Source organism: Sinocyclocheilus rhinocerous, unplaced genomic scaffold, assembly GCF_001515625.1.
Source record: "Sinocyclocheilus rhinocerous isolate Xijiao unplaced genomic scaffold, SAMN03320098_v1.1 scaffold887, whole genome shotgun sequence".
In the NCBI taxonomy this organism is placed as follows: Eukaryota; Metazoa; Chordata; class Actinopteri; order Cypriniformes; family Cyprinidae; genus Sinocyclocheilus; species Sinocyclocheilus rhinocerous.
Genome location: NW_015634028.1, coordinates 936,177 through 947,439, shown reverse-complemented (window position 1 = coordinate 947,439; position 11,263 = coordinate 936,177). Strand labels below are relative to the sequence as shown.

The window sequence follows — 11,263 nt, the reverse complement described above, 5'->3', positions numbered from 1 at the left end:
GTACATTTCTGCCATATGTACATTAACTGACAGTCACCACTGATAAGCTACTACTAAATATTGTAGAAACTTAATTTGCTGTAAAGTTGCTTTGCAACTATTTGTATCGTGAAAAGCTCTATACAAATAAACTTGAATTGAATTAAATGTAAACACCATTTTGCTTGAGTCCAATGTAGATTTAACATCCCAGGCTCATTGGAAATACTTGTTTGTGGTGACGTTCCTGCAACACAGAAATTTGCGTTCTATACGTGTTGATGGCCATGTTTTTATTCAACTTGGTCTCATAAAAATACGTACCTCTGGGTACTTTTCTGCAACACTGTTTTTACGTACCTTACTGCACGTTTCGACACAGTTTCAAAGAGAAATGTCCACTGAGTGGCGCTAAAACATGGGTTCTATACGTGAACCCTGGTACGTTTTTATTAAGTTGATATAGGTACGTATTGAGTGTTTTTATTATGTTGCTTCAGGTACGTATTGCGGCGGTTCAGAATTCAAATATCCGTGGACTGTCGCTAAAAGTTAATGCTCTACTATCGTTTTGGAAATATGCCCTACACCAAACCCAACCCTAAACCTACCCGATAGTGTTAACAAATGCAAAACTGACATAAACTGTTTTGTCAAACCGTAATTCCACGGGATTCGAACCAGAGCTCCTCACCTCTTAAGTATGTCTCCGTACACCGTGATCTACCGAACAAACCTACCGTCTATGAAAACCCATATATATGAAGCTGGATATGTGCGATGCTAACGTTCAAAAGCATCAGTTTTCAAATCTCCCAGCATATTAAAATTGTTTTGAAGTTATAACATAATATTCTTCAAGTAATTGTGCGAAAATTACGCTTTATTAATCAAAACTCTGTAAATTTGTGTGAAAAGGAATACAAGGTGTCATAGTTTTACTGCCTCTAGTGTTAATTTATTTTGGAAACTGCAGTGATATGTACTTATTGGTACGTATTTCGCGTCTCGCAAAAAAGTGCCCCCAGGTACGTTTTTGCCATGAGACCAGGTCGTTTTTATTACATTGCTTCAGGTACATATTGTGGTGGTTCAGAATTAATAGGTTCATGCTTTATCTTGTTGGAAACAGAACTACCTTGTTTTATCTTATCTACCTTTATCTTGTTGGAAACAAGATAAATCCAACCCTAAACCTACTCGATAGATGTGACACTAACATTTAAAAGTATCAGTTGTCAAATCTCAAAACATAATATTGTGCAATTAATTGTGCGAAAATTAGGCTTTCTTAATCAAAAAGGTGCTACACACTGCCAAGCAAAGCACAAGATACGTCTGGTCTCAACCTCTGACCGCAAGGCCACAGACTGCCTGAGTCTGTTCACTGACCGTCTAGAATATTGCATATATTGATTGTGTCAATATAAATGTCCTGAAAAAGCACTTCTGGAAAAGAAGTAATTACTGGATTTGCCAAAATTTGGGATTCAAGGTCAAATCTTTATTTGAGGCACTTTGTACCATTATTTGCATAAATTAAAATGTTCCATGTTTGTCTCCAAACAAACAAACAAACAAACGGTTGGTCACTTTACTTGTTAATCAGACAGTCTCTTCTTGACCAAGTGGGCAGTTATTGGCCTGAATAAACTGCAATCTTTATGGCGCTAGTTAGAAGTCTGGCTACGTGAGTCTAGGTTTAGTGGACTCTACCACATTTGACTCTAATCTTTTGTTGGTCTTATGTTTAGGGGTAATTCATAGTTTTCAGTCATGTGATTTGTGCGCAGACCAAGAGGGCAAAACATCTACAGAACTGCAGAACAAACCTGTCAATTTTCCATCTGTTCAAGTCATGAATATTTAGATTAAAAAAGTCAATAAACTGCACGTTTTAGGCACTTGCGATCCATATAGAGCACCCACCACAGTATTTTAATGTAATATTTAATCACTAAAAACAGTGGGACATTCTAAAATGTTAAAAACGCTTTATGTGCCCAAATGCATTAAGACAGTGGTATTCAAAATCAAAATCAACCTTACTGATGATGCATACTATATACAGGCATGCAGATGAACCTAGAATATAAACACAATATACTAAACTGCATGGGATTTCTACGGGAAAATGCTTAAAGTGAACTGGCGTTCATATTTGGGATTCATCTGCATATTATGTTTTATATATACTGAATCCATCATGTGTTCTTTTATCCACCTGTTTGACATTGTTGACATTACAACGTTGTAAAAGTTCAGAATGGCTCAGTTTCAATAAACAGATGTTTTGAAGGAAGTATTAAGTTTTGAGTTCTGGAAAACGTGATTCCTCCATGATACTGTATGACACCTTTAAGGTTAGACACTTTCCCTACATCAGAAATCAGCTGTGAAGCATGGTGTAACATTTGATCTCAATCACTGGAATCAAGTTTGACCTAGCAGGAAGTAAGGTTTACCCCAGCAGGAAGTAGAATGCCTGCTGTTCCTCTCCATACTCAGCTGTTGTAGTGTAGCTATAAGGACAGCACTCTAGCCAAGATAACGGAGTTATCAGGAGGTATTTTTCATGTGAGGTCGCCCATCCCAGCCTTAACACACACGCACACGCTGCTCCACACTGGATTTGAGGGAATGAGACCTGAACTCACCTTCCTGGTCACGGCCGGGTCGAGATAACTCTGCAACTTGTGGATGTATGTGTGAGGAGGATTCTTCACCTGGAATCGTTCCTGGAAAAGAGAGATGTGTTCATCATTTTACTGACTTTAGAGTATAAAGTCAGTAATTTTCATATTAGTTCTAGGTGTGTGAGGAATGTGGTGTAGGTTTATCCAATTTGTGGGTCTTTTTTGAGTCACAGATAACAATAAATCTGAATTACATTTAATATTCACATAATGTTGTTCCAATTAACAAAAATGGCTGATCAATTTAATGTTGATAATGTTGATGTCTATTAAGAGTTTCTGAGCTCCTAGCATGCATTGTGACATTATTAAAACATGTTCTTACTCTTATAGAGTGATATTTATCATCATCTTCAATGGAGTGTTGAGGATCATGTGCGACTCTGCATTGTTCACTTCATATATAGGAGTTTAATTGCTAATTTTGCAATGACCAAAGTACTGTAGTGTTATTTGAGACAATTATAAAGTTATGAGAGAGATTGTTCACAGTGCACATACACACATTGAAAGTATGTGAACCACCTCTTCAGACTGAACAAGTTCTGAACACAACTAGGAAACAGTAAACAAAAAATTACAATTTAACAAATCACACTGATATGTTAAATAATATCAGTCTCTGTGTGATCATACGTCTCTTCACCATATAACAGAAATTAATTCAGAGGACCTATTATCACAACTCAATGCATGGCTGCAAAAATAAATAAATAAATAAATAAAATAAAAATAAAATAATAATATGGCAGTATCCTCTCAGCTATGTTCCTTCTTAGAGAGAAATAATATTTCTGAGGATTTCCAGTCAGGATTTAGACCGTATAATAGTACTGAGACTGCTCTCATCAGAGTTACAAATGACCTGCTCTTATCATCCGATCGTGGTTGTATTTCTCTATTAGTGCTACTGGATCTTAGCACTGCGTTTGACACTATCAACCACAACATTCTTTTGAGTAGACTACAAAATTAGGTTGGCATTAGTGGACTTGTATTGTCATGGTTCAAATCTTACTTATCTGACCGCCATCAATTCATAGCAGTGAATGACGAGAATATCATATCGATCAGAAGTACAGTATGGAGTACCACAAGGCTCAGTACTAGGACCGTTGCTTTTCACACTTTACATGTTCCCCTTGGAAGATATCATCAAGAAACATGGTGTTAGCTTTCACTGTTATGCTCATGATACTCAGCTCTATATTTCTTTGCGGCTCGATGACACATACTAATTCGCAAAACTAACGGAATGCATAGTTGACATAAAAAACTGGATGACTAGTAATTTCCTACTGCTATATTCTGAAAAAAAAAACAGAGGTTTTAATTATAGGACCAAAAATCTCTGCATGTAATAACCTAAAACACTGTCTAACACTTGATGGCTACTCTAATTACTTATAAAGCCCTGAATAGTTTAGCTTCTCAGTAATGGAGCAAGTTCATATAGCATTATAGTCCTTCACGTCCGCTACGATCTCAAAGCTCTGGCAATTTGATAATACCTATAATGTCAAAATCACCTGCTTGCAGCAGATCCTTTTCCTATTTAGCGCCCAAATCTAGATTAAAGACCCTTCTCTTTAACCTGGCATACACATAACACACTATCACATTTCTATCATTCAAATTATTTAAAGGATTGTTAGGTTGCATTAATTAGGTCAACTGGAACCGGGAACACTTCCCATAACACCCGATGTACTCGTTACATAGTAAGAAGAATGATACCTACGCTAAACGGTAAAATTCCGGCAACCACAGCTGCCGGTTTTCTACCGTAAATTTTACGGATTTTTAGATTAAAGACCCTTCTCTTTAACCTGGCATACACATAACACACTATCACATTTCTATCATTCAAATTATTTAAAGGATTGTTAGGTTGCATTAATTAGGTCAACTGGAACCGGGAACACTTCCCATAACACCCGATGTACTCGTTACATAGTAAGAAGAATGATACCTACGCTAATATTAGTCTGTTTCATTCTTATTCCGAGGTCACCGTAGCCACCCAGATCCGGTCTGTATCCAGACCAGATGGTGGATCAGCATCTATAGAAACGACCTCCACAGCCCTGAATGTCAGCGGAGACCATGTCAACTAGAAGAGCCCCAGAGACAGATCCCCTGCGAAGACCTCTTCAACTAAACGGCCATTGGGACAAGACCACGGAAACCAGACAAGTCCTCTTCACTTGTGTTGCAGCCTGGAATTAAACCACGACATGCTGGTTTCGTCTGGCCAGAGGAGAACTGTCCCCCCGACTGAGCCTGGTTTCAAGGTTTTTTTCTCCATTTCTGTCACCGATGGAGTTTTGATTCCTTGCCACTGTCACCTTTGGCTTGCTTAGTTGGGGACACAATTTCTGGCAATATTAATTGTCGGCTTGATTGCACAGATACTATTGCAAGAGAGCTGAACTGGATGATGACATCACTGAATCATCCATTAACTGACTTTAACTGAAAAATTGTTATTTGTTATTGTCCTCTTGCATTATTGACAAACTATGTTTCTGTTTAACACTGTAAAGCTGCTTTGACACAATCTGTATTCTATAAAGTGCTATATAAATAAAGGTGACTTGACTTGACTATTTTTATGACTTTAGACTACAACTTTATACTAAATTGTGTTTACACTACTAATTAAGGTCCTCCATCTCAGTGTATTTCATTGGTTGAACATAATTTCATTAGAAGTTGCCCTAAAAGATGGATGAAAACTGCATTATTTATTTATTTATGAGCCAAAACATTTGTTTTTAGAGTTTAAGAACTGGGTTGACAGATTACATATTGTATGAGATTAGGGTTAGGGTAGCACACTGCTCTAAATTCTCCTAAGAGAGATTAGTCATCATTCAGACTAAACTACTATGAACTGGCCAACAGTGTGAGGACACAGATACTGGCATTCAGTCAAACAAATCAACATGCATTTGAAATATTTGCTAAATACACGTTGTAAACACCATGGTCCAAGCAAATATATATTTTTGCTCATTAACAGTATTTTAAATTTTCTACACAGACTTACACAGTTAAAATGCAAAATGTAATTGAGGGCAGGTATATCAACATAAGTCCACAAGTCTGTCTGTGTGTCCATAATCTTGTCAGTTGTGTTTTAGAGCAGTGGTTTTGAGTCTTGTTCCTGGAGCGCCAAAAACAATGCCCATTTTGCATGTCTCTTTAATCAAACACACCTGATTCAGATCATCAGCTCATTAGCAAATACTCCAAACCTTACAAAGGAAGTGCTACAGAATTTAAGTAAAAATTATTATTAATCATTTTTGATTAAGAATGATTATTTTAATGATCATTATTATTAGTTTATGTATAATAAGTATACATACTAATAATTTTAATATATACTAAATCAAATGTGTATTCCATTCTCTCACACATTTGGATGTTTTCCTTGGCAACAGCCAATCAACAGCAGCACATAACAGGAAAGAGGAAGAGACCTAGTTCCCTTCAAAACAACACAAGGCCCCTGCACATACACAACATATCAGCCACTGCTATCACTTTGACACTGAACATGTGGCCGGTGTGTGTGTGTGTGTGTATGTGAAAGTAACACAAGAGCAAGCCTCTTCTTAGGGTCTGGAGTGTATTGTATGGAACAGAAGGGTAGAAGTATGAGACAACATAGCATTTGTTATACAGTAGTTAGTATAAAAAATGGGCAAGCGTATTTTTACAAAGCATACCTATTATTATTGTTACTGTTTTTAGGGTAACACTAGAATACGGAACACATTCACTATTAACTAAGAGCTTTCCCTCAATAAACTGCTAATTTGCTGCTTATTAATAGTAAGGTAGTTGTTAAGTTTAGGTGTGGGGTAAGAGATCTAAAATATGGACATGCAGAATAAGGCAACAATATGTGCTTTATAAGTACTAATAAACAGCCAATATGCTAGTAATATGTATGCTAATAAGCAAGTAGTTAGTCGTGGTAATTGGTTCTTAAAATAAGTTGTTAGCGTTTTTAGTAACTTGATCAACATGGCAGGTCATGTGATCTCAACATACAGAAAACTATCAGCGAGGTCACATGATGGCCAGTACAGTTCACCATCTCTGTCAATATCACTGGTTGGATGGGACAAACACAGTGGAAGATGAATAGAAAACAAACAACAGACAGACAAGTTGTGTTGTCTTCATGAGAACATGATTGAGACAATATGTTATGTCTGCAGGGCCACAAGGTCACCTGATGAACAAACAATGACTCAGTGTAGTACAGTGAGCCCACACTTGTTCTAATGAAATGCATGGTAAAACCTGAAATACATGACGGACTGGTGGAGTTCATTTCCATGGGGCATAATATGTGGCACCATGTTAAAGTTTAACCATAAATTAAAATTCTGTGATCATTTACTCCACCTCATATCGTTTCAAACCTGTATGACTTTATTTCTTTAGCTGCTAGCTGAACTTTACTCTAGATGAAAGACCGTGAGAATGGAGGAGGTAAGAGAAGGAGAGAATGCATTACCTGGTCACAAATGAGTTCCCATTTCTTCTCATTGTCGTACTGCCGTAGTAATCTTGCTTTGTCTGGAGGCAAGTTCATTGAGTTCTGTGTAAAGACACAAAGAGAGAGTGAAGTTAGGTTAAACTCCTGTAACTTCCACAGCTATCAGACAGACAAGAGTGTCTCTATATGTTTACTGGGGTAATGACAAAAAAATAAGGAATGACTTATAGCAATGCACATCTCACAGCTTCAACGTTTAAGAAGTAAAGTGTGCTTTAAATGCAGTGCAGTTTTAAAGAGGCTTTAAAAATGAGCTGAAGTTGAAGAATGTGTGTTTGTCTGACCCCTTAAAAATAAATTCACCCCATTTATAACAAACTCACTGTATTAGAAAAAATGACTGTGTGTAAAATGTGCAGGTTCAGCAGAAGAAGAGGAGACACATGGGGCTGTGTGTCTGATTTGCCAGCATCTTCTTCCTCTACAGACAGCAGCGAGAGCTGCTCAACTCAAGAATTAATACTGCTATAAAACACTCCCATCAGTGTGGAAAGAAAAAGTCATCAGTGTCACGCTGACACACACACGAGGGACGAGGAGACGCTGGAGAATACTTTTAACAGGACTTTATTTGCACCAAGGGAGACGAACACAGGAAGACGTTCACAGGAAGACGTACACAGGAAGACCTTCACCATCGGACAGAGAACTAGGGACTGGGAACACTTTATATACACACACACACAGGAGGAGGGGATGACGAGACACACCTGGGAGCCATGACACATCAAGGGAAACACCTGGGAAGAAATCAACTTAATCAGGGGAGGAACAGGAAACAAACCAAATAAGGGCATGGGAAGGCACATGGGGAGCAGGACACACACGAAACATGGAACAGAGTCTGACAGTAAGAAACCTAAACTGAGCTTATTTTCTGCAATAATACAAAAGCCAATGGAAAAATCCTATTGGGTTTTGGTCAAGGGAACCAGGGTGGTACTAACTTTTCGGGTTGGCTTAGATTTTCTCTTAGCACCAAACAAAAGTTTGAACACCTTTTTCACTCATTGAACTTCATTGGAAGGTTTTTTTTTAAGACGGTTCCCTTAGATTTGCTTGTGCTAAAACCATTAACACATGTCTGCTATCAAGGCAGTTATAGTACAATCGCAGCTGAATCCAGTGTGTTTAGAACAGTCTCTGACAGCATGTGTCATTCAAAAGTGTATACAGTGATTTGTGTTACTGGATGACACCTGTGATCTACTTCCAACTTTGCTTCCACATTCAAGGCACATTCCGTTTTATTTTCCTCCATGGTGTCTACCTTTACACCACTCTCTCTTTCTGTCTCTCTTTCTCTCTCTCTCTGTCTCACAGTGGAGTTTATTTTTGTGCCTGGCATCAACTGGAGTGAATAATACTTTACTTAATGGAGTGTGCTCATATTAGCTGCTTTAGACATTTACTCATTCTCCTCTTCCTCTAAGAATAACCGTAGATCCCCATGCCAGAGTTCTTGTTTCACTCTGTCTCTCACTTTTATTTTCCTACTGCTATTTAGAAGGACAGGGACAATGTTTGGAAGAGCATCAACCACTCAATGACCAGACGTCAGATGGCAGACCTGGACCAGAACTGGTTAAGCAAGAGGAGAAATACAACTATGGCATAAAGAAAATCTATGGGGAAAAAAAGTTTGGATTAAAACATGGCTGTGATATTAAAATGCACCGTTTGGTTTCCTCTAGCTTGACAAAAGCATGAGTCTTGGTTAACCACTGCTGAATTATTTTGGCTGTTTGACGACAAAGAGTTAGGGTGAGGGAGAACAAGAAAGAAAACAAGCTCCTCACCCTGAACATATTACATTGTTGTAGAGGGTGTTTAAAAGCTATGAAAAAAAGACAGGGTCAAATAAAGGAGACACTGTGTTCTGTTATATATACAAATTATGGATTCCAGTTTAACATTTAAAAGGAGGCAGTTTTGCTTTTATGTCCAGTAAAAGTGACTATCAATAAAATGAACACACTGTACTGTGTAGACAAGAATATAAGTCATCTGTTAAGGTGAGGTCTCAAAAGCCAAACACAGAGAATGTTAAAACAATTGTGAATACATTAAAGATACTGTGAAAGTACTATCCGGTCCATAATGACGAGTCAAGTCAATGAATACTGTAGTAAATGTAAAATAAATTTGACTGTGGTGCAGTAGTAAGAGATCTTATGAGGTGACTTTTTCACAATATATACATATTTTGTGGAAAAACAATATATACATTTTTTAATACACTGAAGGAGGAAGGAAGTGGAAGTAGAGTAATGTCATTACACATAGCTGATCTAAGTCTTTGTACATGATAAGGATAATTTTAGCTATAAAATAGCTGCGAAGTCAAATTTCTGCTAATGATGCCTCATGGTCGTTATATTGTCAATAACTAATGTAGTAAGCCAATGAAACCGTGTTGTAAAATGTTATTGATCAAATGAATGGAAATCATTTGAGACATTTGTCATTTGAGTTAAATGAAGTTAGTAAATCTGCACCAAAGAGCTGCTCCAAAAGTTTCTCAAATGAGCACTGTCAGTGCTCTTGACCTCAACATATTTTATTGCAGAAACACATTAAAATTCAAGACATAACCTGAACAAACGTTTCCAACGCACAAATTCAGTGTTATGTCTGAGATAGGACCTGACTAACTAGTGCACTGAATCATTCCAGGTGGCAAAATCACTCGTGGCCGTCTCCCTCTGGATCTAATCAGTCAGGTACATGCTCACCCTCTAAGCCAGCACACAGACTGATATGAGTAATTTATGGGATGGAATTAAACCAATACCGATAATGACATTTTCTATGCTGCTTAGCAGCTGGTTTGTTGCTCCTAAGGTGTGAAAGTGGTTCTTTTTTGGGTTATGAGTCATGCATGGGAATTATAGTCTCAGTTTGAGATTGGTGGTACTTGCAGTGATCCATGTTATGGTCATTGAAGCATATTGAAGGCTAGAGTAAAACCTTTATTTGCCAGAATGTGAAGAAAAAAATCCCACTAGCAGATGAAGACATCTCAATATGCAATTGAGATACACCATTGGATTCCAGTCCATTGATCCAGGACCTTTACAGCTTTGTGACAGATCAGCATTGCATTAAGACATGGTGATTTTATTGCATGCTTTTGGGATCATGATATGAAATTGACATATTACATTATCAAGCACAATATAGGCTACAGGTAACAGAACAGTTTAGATGTGTTGTTTTCTGGTGAATCTAATGTATCAAAGTTAACTAAGCTGTTAGGAGTACTTGACAGCACATGTCTAGCCATTATATGTTAAGAACTCTCGTGGAGCATATTTTACTTAAACATGCAGTGTGTGAATGAAAAAATGAAAACTGGGGTCACCACAAAGGCACAGTGAAGCAAAATCTTACAGGCAGCCAGGGAATAGCTTAATGTAGCTGCATATATTCTGGAGTGGATATCAGAATATTTTCAATTTTCCCCTTTTCCTTGTGGGATATATATTTTTTTTTAAAACAAAAATTCCTATTAGAGGCTGGGTTATATATTTCTTTGGTTTGGGCTGGTCGGGAGGTGTACTTAAACCAGTATATTATGAGTATTAAGTCTGTCATGATTTCAGAATGTTATGCAGATAACATTAGCTATTGAAAAAAATTGCATATTTTCAGTGATGAAGATTATTATTTTTGTAGGTGCTGTTAACACTTTTATTCACTCTTTTAGTGAGCAAATGCATGTTAATAGTTGGATATTTCAATACAAATGGCATGTCTTTTGTAATAAAGTGCCAAAAAATAAAACAAGTATGTTTTATTTGGATTTTAACTGAAAACTAATTACAATTTAAAGGCAGGGTATGTGATTTTTCAAAAACACTTTAGAAAACTGATTCGGGCCGAATAGCAAAACAAACTTGTAGCCAATCAGCAATAAGGGGCGTGTCTACTCGTGATGTGGAGGAGAGAGCTTTCAGTGCATGGGACGGACATTAGCCGAGCCGAGCGACAGAAAGATAGAGATGGC

General features: G+C 37.4%; 1 protein-coding gene across 1 annotated transcript in view; it reads right to left on the bottom strand.

The window, feature by feature from the left end:
* The window catches only part of LOC107745270 (formin-like protein 2), a 108,046-nt gene that overhangs the window by 65,051 nt on the left and 31,732 nt on the right, over positions 1 to 11,263 (bottom strand). Inside the window, exons 2-3 of the mRNA XM_016559119.1 lie at positions 7,213 to 7,296; positions 2,637 to 2,717 (exon numbers count right to left, since the gene is read on the bottom strand). Of these exons, the coding sequence (XP_016414605.1) occupies positions 2,637 to 2,717; positions 7,213 to 7,296 (165 nt within the window). The remainder of the gene's footprint in view (positions 1 to 2,636; positions 2,718 to 7,212; positions 7,297 to 11,263) is intronic.